This window comes from Electrophorus electricus, chromosome 22 (genome assembly GCF_013358815.1).
Source record: "Electrophorus electricus isolate fEleEle1 chromosome 22, fEleEle1.pri, whole genome shotgun sequence".
NCBI lineage: Eukaryota > Metazoa > Chordata > Actinopteri > Gymnotiformes > Gymnotidae > Electrophorus > Electrophorus electricus.
The window spans coordinates 14,265,224-14,288,803 of record NC_049556.1 but is presented as its reverse complement, the minus strand read 5'-3'; the positions used below and the strand labels follow the sequence as shown (position 1 = coordinate 14,288,803).

General features: G+C 45.4%; 4 protein-coding genes across 13 annotated transcripts; 2 read left to right on the top strand and 2 right to left on the bottom strand.

The window, feature by feature from the left end:
- Nucleotides 1–129: 129 nt before the first annotated feature.
- On the top strand, nt 130–3,539 carry LOC113591074 (platelet glycoprotein Ib alpha chain). Its single transcript, XM_027031432.2, has 3 exons — nt 130–227; nt 625–902; nt 1,238–3,539. Exons 2-3 carry the CDS (start codon nt 626–628, stop codon nt 2,827–2,829), a joined length of 1,869 nt encoding a protein of 622 aa, XP_026887233.2. The 5' UTR covers nt 130–227; nt 625; the 3' UTR covers nt 2,830–3,539.
- Nucleotides 3,371–6,751, bottom strand: psmb6 (proteasome 20S subunit beta 6). 2 transcript variants are annotated; one of them, XM_027031433.2, is made up of 6 exons: nt 6,638–6,751; nt 4,601–4,668; nt 4,187–4,318; nt 3,942–4,071; nt 3,701–3,845; nt 3,371–3,601 (listed from the first exon to the last, which is right to left on the bottom strand). In XM_027031433.2, exons 1-6 carry the CDS (start codon nt 6,722–6,724, stop codon nt 3,474–3,476), a joined length of 690 nt encoding a protein of 229 aa, XP_026887234.2. In that variant the 5' UTR covers nt 6,725–6,751; the 3' UTR covers nt 3,371–3,473. The 2 variants fall into 2 exon arrangements, with proteins under 2 accessions (XP_026887234.2, XP_035377482.1); XM_035521589.1 differs by lacking the exon at nt 6,638–6,751 and adding an exon at nt 5,602–5,606.
- A 148-nt stretch (nt 6,752–6,899) lies between these two features.
- On the top strand, nt 6,900–13,223 carry trappc1 (trafficking protein particle complex 1). Its single transcript, XM_035521590.1, has 5 exons — nt 6,900–7,005; nt 10,076–10,174; nt 10,903–10,973; nt 11,088–11,226; nt 11,521–13,223. The coding sequence occupies exons 2-5, from the start codon at nt 10,076–10,078 to the stop codon at nt 11,647–11,649; spliced, it is 438 nt and encodes a 145-aa protein (XP_035377483.1). The 5' UTR covers nt 6,900–7,005; the 3' UTR covers nt 11,650–13,223.
- Nucleotides 13,224–13,263: 40 nt separating this feature from the next.
- Nucleotides 13,264–17,438, bottom strand: LOC113591076 (motile sperm domain-containing protein 1-like). 9 transcript variants are annotated; one of them, XM_035521581.1, is made up of 5 exons: nt 17,355–17,418; nt 16,690–16,918; nt 15,463–15,538; nt 15,158–15,381; nt 13,264–15,079 (listed from the first exon to the last, which is right to left on the bottom strand). In XM_035521581.1, the coding sequence occupies exons 2-5, from the start codon at nt 16,859–16,861 to the stop codon at nt 14,790–14,792; spliced, it is 762 nt and encodes a 253-aa protein (XP_035377474.1). In that variant the 5' UTR covers nt 16,862–16,918; nt 17,355–17,418; the 3' UTR covers nt 13,264–14,789. The 9 variants fall into 9 exon arrangements, with proteins under 9 accessions (XP_035377474.1, XP_035377476.1, XP_035377479.1 ...); XM_035521583.1 differs by lacking the exon at nt 17,355–17,418 and having other exon boundaries at nt 13,264–14,829; nt 14,927–15,079; nt 16,690–17,342; XM_035521586.1 differs by lacking the exon at nt 17,355–17,418 and having other exon boundaries at nt 13,264–14,829; nt 14,927–15,000; nt 16,690–17,342.
- Nucleotides 17,439–23,580: the final 6,142 nt, after the last annotated feature.

The following is a 23,580-nucleotide window of genomic DNA, read 5'->3' as shown; positions in this document are numbered from 1 at the left end:
TATTAAAACCACAGTTTGTGTGTTCACCCAGCAGCAGACGAGAGCGTACAGTGTGTGTTCACCCAGCAGCGGACCAGAGGATACAGTGTGTGTGTTCACCCAGCAGCGGACCAGAGGATACAGTGTGTGTTCACCCAGCAGCGGACGAGAGCGTACAGTGTGTGTTCACCCAGCAGCGGACACAGTATCCACACTCTCTCTGTTCACCAGAACGCTGAGCTATACAGGTGTGTATGGAGCTCATTCATTGTCCTGATCCTTAATCATACTGTGTGGTATGCACATAATAATAATTAGCAGGTTATTTAAATAGAAATGTAGATTTACTTAAACACAATTGATGTTATGAGGAGAGACCTCAGAATACAAAAATATTTTATACATGAAAATGATGGTCACTAACTGCTAGTAAGGAAATATGGACGTGTACTACAGTAGGAATTACTTTTAATGTGCAGCTTTGCATAAGTGAATAGTGAGATAGTGATACTGTTTCACTGACATAGTGATACTGTTATACTGAGAGTGACTGTTACACTGTGATAGTGATACTGTTTACAAGTTTAATCTACAGGATTATTATTTACATGTTTAATGTTTACATTTCTCTGTGTTGTTTGTCAGAATGCTTCTGGTCTTTAGCCTCGTCTTCCTCATTTCTCGATGCTTCGTCATTATAAGCAGCAATTGCCACAGTGACAGGAACAAGGACCACCGAACTCACGTGAGCTGTGTGGCTCAGAGCCTGAGCACAGTGCCTGATGGGATAGATGTAAGGACAGAGGTTTTGGATTTTACTCAGAACCAGTTTAGGTCACTCTCCTGGGCCGACTATAGTGCATTCACATACCTGTATGAGCTGGACCTGAGTGAGAACAACATCAACGTAATCAGTCCACAAGGTGAGCACCACTGAGCAGACTGGGACATGTAAAAGGGCTCGATATGGTCTGTCAAATACAGGAACTTTCACTGGCAGTGTACACATAAAGATACACAGACCTTCCCTCGTTATTATATTCACCATAAAACAATTGGTACATAAATGTCACATTTCACAAGTGAATCTATTTATACTACAGTTAGCAATTAAGAGTAAACTACTATGGTTAGAGTGTTTCAAAAAAAAAAAATCTAAGATTTTAATAAGGGAATATATAATCTTGATGTAAATGAAATTTTCTTTACACATTCCTCATTGTGGTTGAATTCTCTGCACTTGCATGGTCTCCTTCAGGTCCAGTGCTTGGAAACCTTAGCGTGTTACGGTTGTCCAATAACAGCCTGGAAGGTTTGGGTGGGCGTGTGTTCACCTCTGCCCCCAGGCTGATGGAGGTTTACCTGGATGGAAACAATCTTCGTTCTCTTCATGACGCCACCTTCGGTGACCTTCCGCACCTAGAGGTCATCAACCTGTCTCGGAACCAGCTGCACGCCCTACCCCAACGGCTGCTTGAATGTGTCTCTTCCACCAGGCTCAAGACCTTTGACCTGGAAGATAATCGTGTGCAGCTCATGCCTAATGAGTTCTTCTCTTCGAAGCCTGACCTGCCCTACGTCTTCTTGTCCCAGAACCCGTGGCAGTGCAGCTGTGAGGTGGGCTACCTTCAGCGCTACCTGGAGGACCAGGGTCACAATGTGTACCAAAACACAGGGCCCACCACCCTGGAGAACAACCCCGAGAGTGTGGTATGTGCGGGGCCGCCCCACCTGAAAGCTATGGCCATTGTAGACCTAAAAGAGGAAGACTACTGCATGTCCACCAAAATGACCACTACCACACCCATGACCACACCCACTACCACACCCATCGACACAACCACTAACACGCCCACTAGTACATTCATGGCCACGCCCATTTGGCATCTGAAGAGCTTCGTCATGGGAGACACAGATGTCTGGAACAATGCTCATACCACCCATAGCACCACTCAGATGATTTCAACAGCCACTCAGATGATTTCAACAGCAACCCCAACCAAAACCACCTGGTTTGAGCACTGGATACTTCAATGGAACTCTAGTCATCTCACTGGAACTACATACCATCCTGTAGCCTCCACAGACAGACAAAAGCCCTCTACTGCCCCCACTACACCCACTGACAGGTTAGGAAGCTCCATTCCACCTGTCCCCACCCCGGTGCAGATTGCCCCGGGGGTGCTGGACTCCATGGTGAGGCCCAGTGAGCGTCTGGGTCCGTGGTGCTGGTGGCTGTTTGCTGGGTTTTTGCCATTGTGTGTTCTTTCAGGTATCTGCTGCTGCATGCTGTTCCTGTGGCTGGTCCTCACCTACAGCACCCTCTACAGGCCACTCCGAGGACAGAGCGCTGCGCTCAACGGGGGCGTGAGGCTGCACGCGTACCGCCCCATGGATGGGGGTGGGGCCCCGAGCAGGGAGCCAGAGAGTGTGGTGTTCTTACCGCCCGAGAAGATACGAGAGACACAAACAGTGTTTCGGTCAGTGCTGTTCATCTCAAAAGGACAGGAGGACGAGGGAGTAAAGAACCAGGATGAAAGACAAACAAGAGGAAATGACATCACAGCTAAAACAGAACTGCGGCCAGTGGTGGAGGAAGATGGGCTAGGGGCATCTCTGCAGAGAGAGCGTGGGAGGGCGGGGCAGATAGACACAAAGGAAGTGTTCAGGAAGACCTTGTATAGGATGATATGCAGCGAGGAAGAGATAGCAGGATGGAGGGAAGTGGAGGAACGAGGGAAGACACGGTACAGTCTGATCCTCAGGGAGGAGAGAGGGAGCTTGGCAGAGGACAGGAAAGGAGAGATGGAGTGGTTGGTTGGAGAATGGGAGATGGGTGGGGAGCTATAATTAAAAGCATGGAGAACTGACTGCCTACACCTGGACTGGCTGCTACTACAGTTGTCTGAGTGTGTGTACAAACTTCTGAAGGCATTGTGTTCTCCAGGCACTCTGGACAAATGCAAACACAAGAATGTGATATAATAAAAATACGAGTATTTAATGTGTGCTATTTTCTGAGTAAGAAAATAAAGTCCATCTGCTTCCTGGGGCTCAGTGGTCCTGATTGTAACTGACAACCATTTGTCCTGTGAGCCACACATGTGAAATATATGAGACTTTGATATTTTAAAACAAAATTAAAGATCACCATATAAAATTATTAAAGTATAATGCTCTCACTTAACCCTTTAAAACTAACTATTTGGTACATGTTTAGTTTAGTTCACAAAATTAACACACATTTGTAAAACATTTTACAACTAACGTAGCTATGAGACTTCCTGTAGAACAACTTGTAGCTCTGAGCCCTATACGCAAGCATCACTGTTTGACAATCCTGTTGTAAACTAGATTAAAACTCACACAGAATCAGGAGTCCAACAGAAAGCCACTTCTTCCATTTTTATTGGAGCATTTTAATAAACAAAACAATGAAATATAAAACTTTGTTTTTTTTCCCCCCAGCAGCAGGTGTGTGACAACGGCGTGTTTTAGATGGCAGAGAAGCTTGGGAGCTGGTTACCGGCAACAACACGTCTCTCTACACCATGCTCAGAGATCACGGCCAGTCTCACCACTCCCCCGCTCGACCCGTCTCTCTCCATGGCCAGAGATAGTGCTGGACACAACAACACACACTTAAGAGCGCGCACACACACACACACGCACGCACACGCACACATACGCACACACGCACGCACGCACACTCCATGCCCACCTTGTGCAGTGAACTGAAGACACTCCTCCTTGCTCATGTGGGCTCTGTAATTGGAGTCCACGTAGCCGTAGATGTAGCTGCTGCCAGAGCCTCCCACTGACACAGGCTGCCTGGTCAACATCCCACCCACAGGCACGGTGTACACCTGGACAACATACGCACATGCACACACCAACTCACAATGCTAACTCTACTCCACCATGGGGGAGGGCGCACGCAGGGTTGTCCAGGATGCACTCACCTGCCCACCCCTGCGCTTGTCCCAACCAGCCACAATGATCCCGGCCATCAGCTCCTCCCTGTACCTATAGCACATCTCTCTGAAGAGATTAGCAGCTGTCTGGACCAATGGGGGCTCATCTAATTCAATACTGTACGGAGAGAAAGAGAAATGTTAAGATTCTATTACTGAGCTCTCACGGACCTCTGAGTGCGAGTGTGTGTGTGTGTGCGCGTGTGTGTGCGCGTGTGTGTGTCTGTGTGCACCTGTGGAAGCCCAGCTGGTAGGTGACTGCGTCTGAGATGGCCTGGGTGTCTGCTGCTGAACCAGAGCGACAGCAGAAGATGCGCTCATGGATGGGGGTCAGCTTGTCCGTCACCCTGTTAGCGATGTACGCACTGCACACAGCACAAACGTTTCAAAACATGACATATAAATCAAAAAACACCCATCAAAAACACCAAAAAAATAAAAATAAAAAATACTGATCAGAAATACCAAAAATAATGTTTTGGGGCTCAGGGAATAAACTTATGAATTGATTCTTTATCATAGTAGCCAAGCAGGTGAAACAATGCCTCAACGCTGAAGCTCACGTGATCTTACCGACAGCGAGCAGTTGCATCTGGGGATGAGCGTTAATTGAGCATTAATTGAGCATTAATTGAGAGCTGACTCACCCTGTGGTGGTTCGAGAATCAGCGCCGATCACAACTCCCCCGTCAAACTCCACGGCCATGATCGTGGTCTGCGCAAGTGGAGTAAGACTGTCGTTACCGTTTCGTACACCATGCGCCACATGTGCTGCGTCCCTGATGGAGCTACTGCACGAGCAGCGGAGCCTCCTGACTCGTGCGGTCACTAAGCAACACATCCATCCTCTCAAGCAGGATCTGCTGTGTCACTCTGAGTTTCATCCAAATGTATAACAGAAGCGCATCGCCGCCACATGAAGCCCCTGCATGAGCTCTGCCTTCTTACCCCAGCGCGGAGCTCTGTGCCTTCTTACCCCAGCGCGGAGCGCTCTGCCTTCTTACCCCAGCGCGGAGCGCTCTGCCTTCTTACCCCAACGCGGAGCTCTGTGCCTTCTTACCCCTGCGCGGAGCTCTGTGCCTTCTTACCCCAGCGCGGAGCTCTGTGCCTTCTTACCCCAGCGCGGAGCTCTGTGCCTTCTTACCCCAGCGCGGAGCGCTCTGCCTTCTTACCCCAGCGCGGAGCGCTCTGCCTTCTTACCCCAGCGCGGAGCGCTCTGCCTTCTTACCCCAGCGCGGAGCTCTGTGCCTTCTTACCCCAGCGCGGAGCGCTCTGCCTTCTTACCCCAGCGCGGAGCTCTGTGCCTTCTTACCCCAGCGCGGAGCGCTCTGCCTTCTTACCCCAGCGCGGAGCTCTCTGCCTTCTTACCCCAGCGCGGAGCTCTGTGCCTTCTTACCCCAGCGCGGAGCGCTCTGCCTTCTTACCCCAGCGCGGAGCTCTGTGCCTTCTTACCCCAGCGCGGAGCGCTCTGCCTTCTTACCCCAGCGCGGAGCTCTGTGCCTTCTTACCCCAGCGCGGAGCTCTGTGCCTTCTTACCCCAGCGCGGAGCTCTGTGCCTTCTTACCCCAGCGCGGAGCTCTGTGCCTTCTTACCCCAGCGCGGAGCTCTGTGCCTTCTTACCCCAGCGCGGAGCTCTCTGCCTTCTTACCCCAGCGCGGAGCGCTCTGCCTTCTTACCTCAGCGCGGAGCTCTGTGCCTTCTTACCCCAGCGCGGAGCTCTCTGCCTTCTTACCCCAGCGCGGAGCGCTCTGCCTTCTTACCCCAGCGCGGAGCGCTCTGCCTTCTTACCCCAGCGCGGAGCTCTCTGCCTTCTTACCCCAGCGCGGAGCTCTGTGCCTTCTTACCCCAGTGCGGAGCGCTCTGCCTTCTTACCCCAGCGCGGAGCTCTGTGCCTTCTTACCCCAGCGCGGAGCTCTGTGCCTTCTTACCCCAGCGCGGAGCGCTCTGCCTTCTTACCCCAGCGCGGAGCTCTGTGCCTTCTTACCCCAGCGCGGAGCTCTGTGCCTTCTTACCCCAGCGCGGAGCGCTCTGCCTTCTTACCCCAGCGCGGAGCTCTGTGCCTTCTTACCCCAGCGCGGAGCTCTGTGCCTTCTTACCCCAGCGCGGAGCGCTCTGCCTTCTTACCCCAGCGCGGAGCTCTGTGCCTTCTTACCCCAGCGCGGAGCGCTCTGCCTTCTTACCCCAGCGCGGAGCTCTGTGCCTTCTTACCCCAGCGCGGAGCTCTGTGCCTTCTTACCCCAGCGCGGAGCTCTCTGCCTTCTTACCCCAGCGCAGAGCGCTCTGCCTTCTTACCCCAGCGCGGAGCTCTGTGCCTTCTTACCCCAGCGCGGAGCTCTGTGCCTTCTTACCCCAGCGCGGAGCTCTCTGCCTTCTTACCCCAGCGCGGAGCGCTCTGCCTTCTTACCCCAGCGCGGAGCGCTCTGCCTTCTTACCCCAGCGCGGAGCTCTGTGCCTTCTTACCCCAGCGCGGAGCGCTCTGCCTTCTTACCCCAGCGCGGAGCTCTGTGCCTTCTTACCCCAGCGCGGAGCGCTCTGCCTTCTTACCCCAGCGCGGAGCGCTCTGCCTTCTTACCCCAGCGCGGAGCGCTCTGCCTTCTTACCCCAGCGCGGAGCTCTCTGCCTTCTTACCCCAGCGCGGAGCTCTCTGCCTTCTTACCCCAGCGCGGAGCGCTCTGCCTTCTTACCCCAGTGCGGAGCTCTTGCCGCATCCAGTCCGGAGCCGCATCACGCGCGAAACCGCGCTCACACCGCACGAGCGACACCGCCGCCATTTCACTCTCTTCTCTGGGTCCTTTAAGGTCCTTGTCGTGAGGAAGGTGTCCATAGATTAAGCCTGTTACACAAAACTTGAACGTGAATACGTTTGTGCCGACCTAATAAAAATAAATTTAAAACGGGTTGTAGTAGTCTTAAATGTTTATCTAATCAGTGCCCCCCTGTTCTATATGTAACGTTACGACAGCAGATTTTTCAGGCGACGTTGAATGTTTGTGCGTTCGCAGCTGCTCGAGGCCCTTCTGAGTGAAGGCGGAAGCATTCAAGCTCGAGCGAGGTAAACGAACAACCTTCCTCCGTTATAACAATTATACAGATGGTTTTGTGGTTGTGGTTCTTCTTTTGTTGCTAATATTATACATTACAAATCTTAGCGATATCAAGTAAGTTGTTGCGTGAGCGTTTTTAAATCACACGGGACATTTAATGCTAGTTACCTACTTAACCAATGTTTTGGCAGTAATGGTTACCTGGAGATAAAGTGTCAGGGTTGGTTTCTCTAACTCTCACCCTAACTAGCTTTCTCTAACCCTAACTAGCTCTCCAACTCTCACCCTAGCTAGCTCTCTCTAACCCTAACTAGCTCTCCAACTCTCACCCTAGCTAGCTCTCTCTAACCCTAACTAGGTCTCTCTAACCCTAACTAGCTCCCTAACTCTCACCCTAGCTAGCTCTCTCTAACCCTAACTAGCTCTCCAACTCTCACCCTAGCTAGCTCTCTCTAACCCTAACTAGCTCTCCAACTCTCACCCTAGCTAGCTCTCTCTAACCCTAACTAGCTCTCTCTAACCCTAACTAGCTCTCCAACTCTCACCCTAGCTAGCTCTCTCTAACCCTAACTAGCTCTCCAACTCTCACCCTAGCTAGCTCTCTCTAACCCTAACTAGCTCCCTAACTCTCACACTAGCTAGCTCTCTCTAACCCTAACTAGCTCTCTCTAACCCTAACTAGCTTTCTCTAACCCTAACTAGCTCTCCAACTCTCACCCTAGCTAGCTCTCTCTAACCCTAACTAGCTCTCCAACTCTCACCCTAGCTAGCTCTCTCTAACCCTAACTAGCTCTCTCTAACCCTAACTAGCTCTCTCTAACCCTAACTAGCTCTCCAACTCTCACCCTAGCTAGCTCTCTCTAACCCTAACTAGCTCCCTAACTCTCACCCTAGCTAGCTCTCTCTAACCCTAACTAGCTCTCCAACTCTCACCCTAGCTAGCTCTCACTAACCCTAACTAGCTCTCTCTAACCCTAACTAGCTCTCTAACTCTCACCCTAGCTAGCTCTCTCTAACCCTAGCTAGCTCTCTCTCACCCTAGCTAGCTCTCTCTAACCCTAACTAGCTCTCTAACTCTCACCCTAGCTAGCTCTCTAACTCTAACCCTAACTAGCTCTCTAACTCTCACCCTAGCTAGCTCTCTCTCACCCTAGCTAGCTCTCTCTAACCCTAACTAGCTCTCTAACTCTCACACTAGCTAGCTCTCTCTCACCCTAGCTAGCTCTCTCTAACCCTAACTAGCTCCCTAACTCTCACCCTAGCTAGCTCTCTCTAACCCTAACTAGCTCCCTAACTCTCACCCTAGCTAGCTCTCTCTAACCCTAACTAGCTCTCCAACTCTCACCCTAGCTAGCTCTCTCTAACCCTAACTAGCTCTCTCTAACCCTAACTAGCTCTCCAACTCTCACCCTAGCTAGCTCTCTCTAACCCTAGATAGCTCTCTTTAACCCTAGCTAGCTTCTCTCTAACCCTAACTAGCTCTCCAACTCTCACCCTAGCTAGCTCTCTCTAACCCTAACTAGCTCTCTAACTCTAACTCTAACCCTAACTAGCTCTCCAACTCTCACCCTAGCTAGCTCTCTCTAACCCTAACTAGCTCTCCAACTCTCACCCTAGCTAGCTCTCTCTAACCCTAACTAGCTCCCTAACTCTCACACTAGCTAGCTCTCTCTAACCCTAACTAGCTCTCTCTAACCCTAACTAGCTTTCTCTAACCCTAACTAGCTCTCCAACTCTCACCCTAGCTAGCTCTCTCTAACCCTAACTAGCTCTCCAACTCTCACCCTAGCTAGCTCTCTCTAACCCTAACTAGCTCTCTCTAACCCTAACTAGCTCTCTCTAACCCTAACTAGCTCTCCAACTCTCACCCTAGCTAGCTCTCTCTAACCCTAACTAGCTCCCTAACTCTCACCCTAGCTAGCTCTCTCTAACCCTAACTAGCTCTCCAACTCTCACCCTAGCTAGCTCTCACTAACCCTAACTAGCTCTCTCTAACCCTAACTAGCTCTCTAACTCTCACCCTAGCTAGCTCTCTCTAACCCTAGCTAGCTCTCTCTCACCCTAGCTAGCTCTCTCTAACCCTAACTAGCTCTCTAACTCTCACCCTAGCTAGCTCTCTAACTCTAACCCTAACTAGCTCTCTAACTCTCACCCTAGCTAGCTCTCTCTCACCCTAGCTAGCTCTCTCTAACCCTAACTAGCTCTCTAACTCTCACACTAGCTAGCTCTCTCTAACCCTAACTAGCTCTCCAACTCTCACCCTAGCTAGCTCTCTCTAACCCTAACTAGCTCTAACTCTCACCCTAGCTAGCTCTCTCTAACCCTAACTAGCTCCCTAACTCTCACACTAGCTAGCTCTCTCTAACCCTAGATAGCTCTCTTTAACCCTAGCTAGCTTCTCTCTAACCCTAACTAGCTCTCCAACTCTCACCCTAGCTAGCTCTCTCTAACCCTAACTAGCTCTCTAACTCTAACTCTAACCCTAACTAGCTCTCCAACTCTCACCCTAGCTAGCTCTCTCTAACCCTAACTAGCTCTCTCTAACCCTAACTAGCTCTCCAACTCTCACCCTAGCTAGCTCTCTCTAACCCTAACTAGCTCTCCAACTCTCACCCTAGCTAGCTCTCTCTAACCCTAACTAGCTCTCTCTAACCCTAGCTAGCTCTCTCTAACCCTAGCTAGCTCTCTCTAACTCTCACACTAGCTAGCTCTCTCTAACCCTAACTAGCTCTCCAACTCTCACCCTAGCTAGCTCTCTCTAACCCTAACTAGCTCTCTAACTCTAACCCTAGCTAGCTCTCACTAACCCTAACTAGCTCTCTAACTCTAACCCTAACTAGCTCTCTAACTCTAACCCTAACTAACGTATTCTCTAACCCTAACTAGCTCTCTAACTCTAACCATAACTAACGTTTTCTCTAACCCTAACACTAACCTTAACCTTAACTAACGCTCTCTCTAACCCTGGTGTGTTGTCTCTCAGGACTTTATGACTACATGGCTAACATGCCGGCGCAATTAACACAAATTATCACAGCTTCTGTGACTCGGCGATGATGATGGTCTCGTTTCTTGCAGATGACAGTTCACAACCTTTACATATTCGACCGCAATGGCACCTGTCTGCACTACAGTGAATGGAACCGCAAGAAGCAAGCAGGGATTTCCAAAGAGGAGGTGAGATTACAGTCCAAGAGGGCCATGTATCCATGCCAGGGGCTCACTGATGATCGCAAAGCCATTCAGTACTCGTGTAACTGTTTGTTTTTCCAGTAATGTTATACCAAACATAATGTAAAATATGAGTATTCTGGAAAATAAAAGGCTTAATATCAATATATACATTGATAAATCTAGCTAAATTAACCGTTTCATAAATCATAAACCATTTCATAAAACCATAAATCCACCATTTCACTGCGAGTTATTCTGTGTATGACTATGTATGTGACAAATAAACCAAACTTGAACTTATAAAAGCAAGAAGTGGTACTAAATAAACAGGCACTTGTGAGCGGAGAGTGTGAGCTTGTGCTGCTGAACTGAGCCAAATCAACCAATCCAGTAAAGATCCATCAGTCCCATCACTAGCATTTGGAGACCTGGCGAGCTTCAGTGAGACGCTGGCAGCCCTGGGCTGTTAGCAGCTCCAGTCCCCTTGTGCAACCCTCATGATGTATCTGTTTTAGGTGGCAAAAAAATCTTGAGAGAACTCAGTCATGGGCGGGGCCAGCGGTGATCTAAAGGGACTTAGAACCGCCCCTGCCCCAGTTCTATATTTTTGCATATGAACAACCAGATGAGCTTCTCTTTATTTTGTAAGCCAGTATTTGTGAACAACTGATTAATCTGTTCAGCACGTGTGTGTTGGAGTGTAATTTCCTGTTTTGTGTGTGTGTGTTTAGGAGTCTAAGCTCATGTATGGAATGCTGTTTTCCATTCGCTCCTTTGTCAGCAAGATGTCTCCCCTCGACATGTATCCTTTAACGCTCGTGTGCCTGTCAGAGAGGACAGACACTGTTTTGTGTGTGCGTGTTCTGCTGCAGCTTCTGTGGTTGTTGTTGTTGTTTCCTTAAGCATTCTGCGTCAGGAAGGAGGGATTTCTGTCCTTTCAGACAAGTCGTTACAAGCTTCACTACTATGAGACTCCAACAGGCATCCGGCTGGTCATGAACACAGACCTGAGTGTCCCCAACTGTAGAGATATCCTGCACCAGATATACAGCACGGTGTGTGTGTGTGTGTGTGTGTGTGTGTGTGTGTGTGTGTGTGTGTGTGTGTGTGTGTGTGTGTGTGTGCGCGCGCGTGCACGCACGCAGTCGTACACCAGATATACAGCATTGCGAGTGTGTGTGTGTGTGTATGTATACCAGATATAAAGCACTGTGTGTGTGTTTGTATGTGCGTGTTTGATGTATATAAATAATGTGTGTCTGTATGTATGTACTACAGATATACAATGTGTGTGTCTCTGTAAAGGTGTAAATGGAGTATATACTTAAAAACCTTCTGTCTTTGTGTAGGTGTATGTGGAGTGTGTGGTGAGGAACCCTTTGTGTGTGTTGGGTGAGACCCTGCAGAGCGAACTTTTCACCAGCCGCCTGGATACCTTCATCAGAGCACTGCCTTTCTTTGGTGTCCGAGCAGCCTAAGCAGACCACACTGTGTGTGTGTGTGTGTGTGTGTGTGTGTGTGTGTGTGTGTGTGTGTGTGTGTATTGTATAAAATAATTTTTGTATTTATTGTTCTCTGCAGCATCTGGTCTGTTAATGAATTTAAATATTAATGAATGACTCCAAATTCAAATGAAGCTGGTTGATTTGTTTTGGGGTTTTTTGTCTGGTTTATGGATGTAATCAATAACATGTACAGTTGATGTTTTGGTTGTGAGTTTAACAGTTAATGTTATTTTAGAATCTTGAAATGTATGTTACTATATGATGTGACGTGGAGTTCTCTGAGCTTGATATTTTGGTGGTAAGCATTTCATCACCAGTCAAGGTGACCTTGTCAGTGCACACAATGACACTCACACTGATTTCACCTTGACTGGTGATGAAACACTTGCCACCAAAATATCAAGCTCAGAGAACTCCACATCATCAAACCATTTAACCCGAGCTAGCAATATTTGTTTTTATTTATAAGTTACTATAAATAAAAAAAAAACTGCACAGATCAATCCAGGGAATAGTACAAATTTAGGTTAGAATTAACTCTTGGTTATGAGAAATTGTAGCAAAGGCAGATAAACAGCTTACGAATAATTTATTTGGAGGCAAGTGTCCGCTATACTGGCCTTCAGGTTTGCTGATCAGCTGTTGGAATGCCTGATTAGTAGATGGGGTGAACAGTATTAATATGCAGACCACTTGCACCTCAGACCCGCAGGCCGGCTTGCTTCATGTTCTAGACTCTTTATCTAGACTGTCAGGTGACATTTTACTTCATTTGCATGTCTGTGTTTCTGTTTATTTTCTTTTTTAATTTTCTTCGTGTATGCAGAGGATGGATCCTCCCAAGGGTTCTGCCTTATCCCGTGCAAGGATGCGGTTTGTTTATTAGCACCCTAGAGCTGCAGTCAGGGTTAGGGATAGGCTTCCTGCAGTGATTCTTTGAGTCCATGTTTAATGTTAAAACTGCTATATTAATACATGTGAAATGAATTAAATAAACTGAATTGATGATACCAAACCCTGAGGTAATAAAGTATATTTGTAGGTGTGGGCATTGAATAAGAAACCCTGCGGTTAACGAGGCCCTCGTGGGTCTGAGTACAGGACAGACGCTCTGATGCAGGTGGTCTCAAGGCCTCTGTGCAAGACTAAGGCAGATCACTCTGGACAGTTCCCGTGAGAAATAATGTCATACTGTTGGGGGAGATCATTGTCTATGAAAGACTTGAAATCCTCTTTGAGAGTTCCTTTTCTAGGTTTGCTATCTTACCAAGGAGAGACGGGTGCAGGAGAAAGACTTTGTTACTAGTGTTCGGTGGTGAGTTGACATCTTTGTTTAAAACAAGGAAAATCTTCCAATGGAATATAATGGTCAAGCTTTAACTTGCATGATGGATCTGAATTTACATATATTGAATAACATGGTGGTGGAGATTTCACATGCTAGTATGTAGAGGTGTGTGGATTACATAATCACTTCTGAAGACTATATAAATGTGGGATCTTTGTGTGACTGTCAGACGTTCTCTGGAGGAGCCTCAATAATGCTTGTTGTTAACGTTGACCTGTAATAAAGGACCAGACATTCACTTCAAATAATCCTCAAGTCTGCGTTTTTATTCTTGAATGAAATAGAATTATTATACCAGCATACAGAAGAACTTAGCAATGTCAAAACAAACCCTTGGCAGGTTTTTAATAAACCATAAGAATCACTTTATTATATCTTGAAACATTAATTACATTTCTGTAACACTGTTCACTTCCAGTCCTCCTGTAACTACATTTCAAAATCACCTCAGTTCACATTTCCTTCTCTTATGGCTGACAAGGGAATGATACGCAAACACAGCAGACCAACCCTATCAGCAGAGCCACAGTATGGCTCTGAACTGTTCAGAGGAAACACGATACACACAATATTCTTCTCCACATGTATGTTTGTGAATATTTATAGTATACACACAATTATACATAATGAGATAAACTTTTATAATTTTCCCTAGTTCCCTAACTACAGGTGCAAAATACATCCAAACATCAACAATTTTATGCAGTTCTGGCTAAGAAAACAATGTAACGCAAAAAATAACCCTAATCATAAAAAAAAAATAGACAGGTTTACCAAGTACAGAGCATTACCATATGTAATTAAAAACCTGTCTTTCTCTGTGTAGGTCTATGTGGAGTGTGTTGTGAGGAACCCTTTGTGTGTGTTGGGTAAGACCCTGCAGAGTGAACTGTTCACCAGCTGCCTGGATACCTTCATCAGAGCACTGCCTTTCTTTGGTGTCCGAGCAGCCTAAGCAGACCACACTGTGTGTGTGTGTGTGTGTATGTATGTGTTGTATAAAATCATTTTTGTATTTATTGTTCTCTGCAGCCTCTGGTCTGTTAATGAATTTAAATATTAATGAATGACGCCAAATTCAAATGAAGGTGGTTGATTTGTTTTGGGGTTTTATGACAGGTTTAACAAGTACAGAGCGTTACCATGGTTTCTATGACCCTAGGCTTCTAGGGGTCAGTGTCATTAAATGTCTGTTTTTCTGCAGCTGTTGGAATGATGATATCATGTTCCAGTTGAAGAGAAGCACTGGGTCCAGCATCATGCATGGTGAGACATGCTTCACTCCTCACTGTCTTAATGCCTCTTTGAGTTGATAGGAGTGAAGTTGGGTTTAGTCTTTAAAAGGCAGTCAGTGGCAGTCTGATGACTCAACACCTTCATTCATCTCTTTTGTATCTGTGAGGTCTAGTATCTAACAACCTAACTCCCTAAACCCCTAACACCCTACCTCCTAAAACCCTCAATTTGCTAACTCACTAACCCCTAAAAACCTAACTCCTAAACCCCAAACTCACTAATTCCTAAACCCTGACACCCTAACACCTAAAACCCCAATTCACTAACTCCTAAGCCCCTAACACCCTAACTCCATAAACCCCCAAACTCCCTAACCTTTAACCCATAACTCTTAAACCCCCTAAAGTCCAACTCCTAATCCCTAACTCCCTAAACCCTAACCCTAGCCCCTAACTCTTAACCCCTAAACCATAGCACCTAACCCTCTCAACCTTAAACCACTAAACCCCAGCTCTTCCCCCTAAATCCCTCAGCCTCCTGCTACTGAAGAAACATCACAGTGAGTAACCCTGAGGGAAGGAGTGAAAACACAGTGAATGTGAGCAGAGTGGCTCAGGCCAGAGTCACTGTTGCTTCTGTAGGCATCACGCTGTCCGGACGTCTCACCTAGCACATAGGAACACACCAACTTCTGCATCACAGTCACACAGGCATGAGATGGAACAATGGTGCTGGGCTCGCTGTGGAGGGGGAGCATTAAGACTGTGACACACACCACACCCACCACAACATACATGAAGAACTGGATGGGACTCCCCCCTGAGTAAAGATAAAACAGGAATAACGCACATGATCACCAATCAGAGCGATCAACGGGGCACTCTCTCCCTTGCTCACCTCTGAGATGGTTATACAATGTTACTGATGTTTGGTTGGGTAGTGTGGGGGCAATTCTTGCTCTGCGTTGGGGATTCTCCTGCCCCTCCTCTCCCCCAAGTGCCTCTCTCAGTTCTGCCCACACCTCCCTGCTGCCCTGTTGCCCATCTGCCCCCCACACATCCACTCTGAAGCGATTCCTTCTGCCCCAATGCCGTTGGCTCACGTCCCTCTGTCTTATCACGCTGCATACAAACACAAGAGGAATGCTGGGATATGTAGTTCCACAAAGTGGGAATTATAATGGGCTTCAATAATAGACTCACATATCTACACAGGAGCGAGCTCTCACACTGCCTACAGCTTCTATCACCTCGTACAGAGAAGGGGCTGTACCCAGTACTGAGAGAGAGGGAAGGAAGGAGGATTAGAGATATGTACATTGTGTACATACATATATACACATCATATATACATTGTACATTGTGTACATACATATATACACATCATATATACATTGTACATTGTGTACATACATATATACACATCATATATACATTGTACATTGTGTACATACATATATACACATCATATATACATTGTACATTGTGTACATACATATATACACATCATATATACATTGTACATTGTGTACATACATATATACATATCATATATACATTGTACATTGTGTACATACATATATACATATCATATATACATTGTACATTGTGTACATACATATATACATATCATATATACATTGTACATTGTGTACATACATATATACACATCATATATACATTGTACATTGTGTACATACATATATACACATCATATATACATTGTACATTGTGTACATACATATATACACATCATATATACATTGTACATTGTGTACATACATATATACATATCATATATACATTGTACATTGTGTACATACATATATACACATCATATATACATTGTACATTGTGTACATACATATATACACATCATATATACATTGTACATTGTGTACATACATATATACATATCATATATACATTGTACATTGTGTACATACATATATACACATCATATATACATTGTACATTGTGTACATACATATATACACATCATATATACATTGTACATTGTGTACATACATATATACACATATATACATTGTACATTGTGTACATACATATATACATATCATATATACATTGTACATTGTGTATATAATCATAATATACATATATTGTACATACATTAATATATTTTTGTACATATATAGAATATATATTTCTCTATGCACCCCTGTTTTCTTTTTCCTCAGTTTGGACAGAGCACTCTCAACTATTTCACTGCAACTTATACTGTGTATGACTATGTATGTGACAAATAAACCAAACTTGAAACTTGGATGTTCTTTTGTAGATTATTTCTTTTTTTTGCAGAAATAGGAGATTTCTCTGGCTGTCCCATAATACTCATCCAAACCCTAACAACCACTTCACACATGCTTCTCCTGCTCTGTCGAAGCGCTGGCCACATCTCCTACTCACTCTTGAAGCGCAGGGGGAAGCTGTACGGGTTGTAGAGCGTGAGAACTCTACGGTGTGTGCTGTGCTGAGTGGAGTAGAACACGAGCTCTGTGGGGAAAACAAACACAGGTAGGCGGGGCGTCCCCGTCCCCGCCCCCACGCCGCCGTGCTCCGCCCCCTCTGGACTCCTCATGTGCAGCTGATCCGGAGGTCGCGCGTGCTGTTACCGTGAGGTGTTGGATGACGCCATCTGGTGGTGACACGGCGACATAGAAACGTGGCAGCACGAGCCTCCCCGTGTGTGCTCGCACTACCTTCGTGAGGAACGTTCTTACATTTTCGAAACATTTTTAAAGTAATTTTCAATAATGCGCGTGGTTACATCGGGATTAACGTTCAAGTGAACTTCTCGTCGTTTAAAAGCTTTACCTTCTGAGTACTGAAAGCGAGCCTCTATAAACGCGCCGTCTCGCGAATGTTGTGCAATTGAGCAGAACGCGCGATAAGAAATGACAGCTGTCACGTGAGGGAACGGAGGGTTCGTCATATGGGAAGAATCCTTACGTCATTTAAAGCGGATATCTTATCGGAAGAAAGTATTAGTCATTCAATTAAAAGGCTCATTTTCTATACTGTAAGAAGATTACGAAGTATTAATTGTTAAATTCGACTTGTTTACGGCTTACCGTGTGTTCTGTCACCTGGGCCCCGCCTCATTAGACCAACCACCAATAAGGACGAGCTAGAAGACTAAAGGAATGATTTGGTTGGTCAGGCTTCACGTTCTTCAAGTCTGGCAGCGACGTTTCCGCGTTCCGCTTCTGAGGACGATGACGTCTGAGTCACGCGACCTCGAGAGGTACAGGCGGAGCGGTGTGACGTCACGCTGTTAGAACGTTGAAGTGCGAGTTTCAGATTCGGAGAATGTAACGAATTTACTGTGGAACGTTCGCGAGACCAGTATGAGAAGGTGACGCGTGAGTCGTTAATGTTTATTTATTTGTTTGAACCTCCACCGTGACACCATAAGCGTGCTGCACGTGTCCGCATTGCAAAGGTTATTTGAGTGTTATTGTAATCTTTAAAACATGCACGTCATCGTAGCGTAGTGCAACGTTCTCGTTTCTTTTTTGCTCTATCTGTTGGATATTTGACATTGTTCTAGTTAACTTCTCCTTTTAATAGTTGGATAAATGTGTATTATGCTGTATATCACCACCCAGACCCACAGAGGAAAGTCGCGTGAACCTGCCCTCTTTGAACTATGGCGAGTCAGCCACTCACACCTTCCGACTCGTGCGTGAGGGTTCTCCCCGAACAAGCTGCATTAACAACAGCAGTGCTGTAATGGCAGTAGTTTGCCCTAAGATACAGAGGCATTTATGTGCAGTGAGGAGAAATGAATTCTGAGTGCCCAAAGTACTTCAACAAAGTATGAAGTAATAAGATCTTCCAAACATCCCAAAAGTATTGATAAAATTAGCTGAGAGTACTTCTGATTCAGGACACTGGTCTACAGCAGAGGTCACCTGACCCAGGACACTGGTTTACAGCAGAGGTCAGAGGTCTAGTGATAAAGATAAATCCATATCAGTTTCTAGCTACCAAATAGTGACTTCAGCATCATAATCTGCTAAAACCCTGATCTGTTTGTGGAATTAAATTTTAGTATTGTCAAACAAGGTATAAACGTCTTGGACAGAGAAATCAAAGTTGTATGCGTATGTTAGTTGAAAAACATCTGTGTCTCTCTTTTTAACATTTTATTAATATTGACTTCTTAATAAACAGTCTGCTACCTCAACATTCTCAACATTTCTACATTTATTTCAGTTAAACCAAACTGAGTTTAGGCTGCAAAGGTTTTCTTTATCATTTCATGTATAAACATTTTCTGTTTTTTACATATGTGTCTCCAACCCAGTTTACCTGGAGTAGAATCAGTCTAGGTTTCCCAGTTTACCTGGATTAGAAGCAGTCTGAGTTTCCCAGTTTACCTGGACTAGAACCAGTCTAAGTGATTTGAAAAACGTGCAGGTTTTATACTTAAAAGGTTCCGTGTACTTACACAAGATATTAAGATTTTACAACATCGGCATAAAGACATTTAGTTCAGAATCACAGACTGTTGCATTCCCAGGAATCCTTATTTTGAATATGATCATTTGAGGATGACAAATTTAGTTCAATTACACAGTGATCAGAGCCACCAGAAATGTCTGATATAGAATCAGAGATAAGAACAGTGTCAAGGCAGGAATGTAAGTGCAGACAGGTTTGGGTTGGGATAAGGGTCAGAGTGAGGGTGAGAGAGTGGTTGTGTCTCTCCGCTGGCGTCTGTGTGGCGTCTGTGGTATTTTCTACATGCTTCAAACACCAAGAGGCAAAGCAGTTTAACTGGTTTATTGTTCCAAAACATCAATAGATAAGGTCCCTAGTCCCAATTAGGCCCTTGTCCCAATCAATAGATTTGGCCCTAGTCCCAATCAATAGCTAAGGCCCTAGTCCCAATCAGTAGATTAGGCCCTAGTCCCAATCAATAGCTAAGGCCCTAGTCCCAATCAATAGATTAGGCCCTTGTTCCAATCAATAGATTAGGCCCTAGTCCCAATCACCAATAATGTAAGAAAAAAACAAACCAATAATGGTCAGAGTGGAGTCAAGTAAGGTGAAGTATTGAAGTGAAACAGCAAAATGGTCAAAATAATCGAAATAGTTTTGACGGAGATTTAAATACATGTGTAACAGACATGATTTAAATACACGTGTAACGGACATGATTTAAATACACATGCAACAGGGACATGATTGAAATACTTGTGTAACAGTGACATGATTTAAATACACGTGTAACAGGGACATGATTTAAATACTCATGTAACAGGGACATGATTTAAATACTTGTGTAACGGACATGATTTAAATACTTGTGTAACAGGGACATGATTTAAATACACATGCAACAGGGACATGATTTAAATACACGTGTAACGGACATGATTGAAATCCTTGTGTAACAGTGACATGATTTAAATATACATGTAACAGGGACATGATTTAAATACACATGCAACAGTGACATGATTTAAATACATGTGTAACAGGGACATGATTTAAATACTCGTGTAACAGGGACATGATTTAAATACTCATGTAACAGGGACATGATTTAAATACTCGTGTAACAGGGACATGATTTAAATACACGTGTAACGGACATGATTGAAATCCTTGTGTAACAGTGACATAATTTAAATATACATGTAACAGGGACATGATTTAAATACACATGCAACAGTGACATGATTTAAATACATGTGTAACAGGGACATGATTTAAATACTCGTGTAACAGGGACATGATTTAAATACTCGTGTAACAGGGACATGATTTAAATACTCGTGTAACAGGGACATGATTTACTTGTGTAACTCACCTATATGGCCATTTTCTACAGTACTTATTGCTGAATATACTTGCTTGTTCCACATTTTCACGTAACATAAATAGTAACAGATGAACAGAAATGTCATAACACAAATATATGCAATAAACATAATGGAAAAAAAGGGCAACATTTGTGATATGGACAACAATGCTTGGATAAAGTGTGTGGGGGTCTCTCATGGGTGTGTGTGTGGGGGGGTCTCTCATGGGTGTGTGTGGGGGGGTCTCTGTCATGGGTGTGTGTGTGTGGGGGGGTCTCATGGGTGTGTGTGTGGGGGGGTCTCTGTCATGGGTGTGTGTGTGTGGGGGGGTCTCTCATGGGTGTGTGTGGGGGGGTCTCTGTCATGGGTGTGTGTGTGTGGGGGGGTCTCTCATGGGTGTGTGTGTGGGGGGGTCTCTGTCATGGGTGTGTGTGTGTGGGGGTCGCTCTCATGGGTGTGTGTGTGTGGGGGTCTCTTTTATGGGTGTGTGTGTGTGTGTTGGGGTCTCTCATGGGTGTGTGTGTGTGTTGGGGTCTCTCATGGGTGTGTGTGTGTGTTGGGGTCTCTCTCATGGGTGTGTGTGTGTGTGTGTGTGTGTGTTGGGGTCTCATAGGTGTGTGTGTGTGTGTTGGGGTCTCTCTCATGGGTGTGTGTGTGTGTTGGGGTCTCTCATGGGTGTGTGTGTGTGTTGGGGTCTCTCTCATGGGTGTGTGTGTGTTGGTGTGTGTGTGTGTGTGTGTGTGTTGGGGTCTCATAGGTGTGTGTGTGTGTGTTGGGGTCTCTCTCATGGGTGTGTGTGTGTGTTGGGGTGTGTGTGTGTGTGTGTGTGTTGGGGTGTGTGTGTGTCTACATACCAGCTGGTGTTGTGTTAATGGTTTTACTGTTTTTGCCTTGCAAATCTTTTGTCTTGTCTCTTCCAAACTAAGTGCAGAGTGCAATGCTTCTGCCATCCAGCAGAGGGAGCCTGTCCTACTCCAGAGCTGCCACACTAGACTTTACTCAAGAATTTCCCTTGCAAGTCTCAACGCCACAACAGTATGCTGCTTGTGCGACATACTTACTGTTCTGTAATGTCTTCACTCTTCACACGTGCGCGCACACACACACACACACACACACACACTCTCTCTCTCTCTCTCTCTCTCTCTCTCTCTCTCTCTCTCTCTCTCTCTCTCTCTCACACACACACACACACACACACACACACACACACACACACACACACACAGAGTTCTGAGGCCTGTCTCTCTCTCACTGTGTGTCTCTCTCTCCCTCTCGCCTGGGTCTCTCTTTGATTGCCTAATATGGAAACATCTCAGTGATTTGTAAATGAAACTATTAACTGCATTAACTGATGGACGTTGGTGTTTGCGTGGAGCACACAGTGAACGTGGAGGTGATGGAAGAGGATGACAGAAGCAGTTTTAAGATGGTGCTACAAAGACAGTTTCACCACTTCCTGTTTGACTCCGGAAGTCAAAACTGAACTAAAGCACACTACTGAACAAAGCACAGAAGTTGTGGAGCAGTGTGTGGATGCAGAAACAGAACCTGAATAGGGCTGCTAATCTCTATGTAGCTCACACTGTGTGTGTGTGTGTGTGTGTGTGTGTGGGAGGGGCTAACACCATGGTTAGCCCTGTGGCTAACCTTAACACTATAATATACATGTCGAAAGCAAAGTGAGCAGGTGGGTTACGCACTTGTAAATCAAACAGTATTTAACACACACAACTACAGCCATTATTTTGGTGATATAATTCTGTTTTGAACCCTTCATAAAACACGGCGCTCTGCTCTGATTGTATTCCTCTACCACATCTGTTAACTCACACTTTTGCTCGGCTATTTACGAGAGCCTGAAGGTTGTGTACTGTGTGTGTGATCTGTATTTATACCCTGAAGGCAGGAATTCCCTTCTCTCCTCATTAGTCAGCAAGTGATCACATGTAAGACTGGAATTTCACCTTACACACGTGCCTGCAGCCTGTCAGACAAAAGCAGTGGAGAACAGACTGAAACAAGACTGAACAGAAGGAATTACTTGCATGTGCTGCACATTGATCCTGCAGGAACATGATTAATGCACACCTGTACAGATCTGTGTGTGTGTGTGCTTTTAAAAACACAGGTTGTACAGGTGTGGGTGCGTATGCTTTTACGAAGGGTCACTTATTTAGAATATGTTTAGATCAGAATATTTAAAGGCACATGTGAGACAGCTGTGATGTATTTTGTTTGTTAGTATTAGACACATGAAACAGCTGTGATGTATTTTTTTGTCAGTATTAGACACACGTGAGACAGCTGTGATGTATTTTGTTTGTCAGTATTAGACACACGTGAGACAGCTGTGATGTATTTTGTATTAGACACACGTGAGACAGCTGTGATGTATTTTGTCAGTATTAGTCACACATGAGACAGCTGTGATATATTTTGTTTGTCAGTATTAGACACACGTGAGACAGCTGTGATGTATTTTGTATTACACACGTGAGACAGCTGTGATGTATTTTGTTTGTCAGTATTAGTCACACATGAGACAGCTGTGATGTATTTTGTTTGTCAGTATTAGTCACACATGAGACAGCTGTGATATATTTTGTTTGTCAGTATTAGACGCATGTGAGACAGCTGTGATGTATTTTGTTTGTCAGTATTAGTCACACGTGAGACACCTTTATCGTTCATATTAGGCTTGCTAATTCACTGCACACACACTGTTATCAGTATTACTGGTTGGCAGTTTTTTGTATGTAATGCATCTGGTTTGTGGATTTGTTAACAGGGTTCCTGCTGGTTCTCCATGAGGTCATCTCATGGGAGAAGAATGTTAACTTAGAAATAATGTAAAATTGTTGTGAAACTCATGACTGAGTCATTCTCCTGATAATCAAATGAACATGAGCCCTGAGACACTGCATGTAGGACATCTCCTTCTTACCTCTGACACTACTGCAGCGACTGAGGGTTAAGGGGCCCAACAGTGATGGGACTTGAACTGATAACCTTCTGATTACGAGAGAGAGAGAGAGAGAGATATATATATTCAGAGTGTGTTCTGTTCTTTCACTGCTGTGTACTCAACAGCAGATGGACAGCTATTTGGGGTGGAGCTTCATAATGATGGACTGCTATGTGGGGTGGAACTTATAAAGGATGGGCTGCAGTGAAAGGTGGAGATTGATAATATTGGATACAGTGGTGGGTGGAGCTTGATAATGCTGGACCGTGGTGGTGGTGGTGCTGCTACTCTGGGTCTATTTGGAGTGAAACACACTGCACATTTTCTGTGTGTAACTCAACACATACACTTCCTTCTCTGGCTCTCAGTCTCATATGACACCATCTGATTGGGCCATTTTTTGGGTTGTCACATAGAGCACTCTGATTGGTCAAAGTGAAACTGGCCCACTGGTCCTCACTTCCTCTGTGCTGCCAGCTATCACTTCAAGATTTCTGTGATTAGGCTTCTTAAATG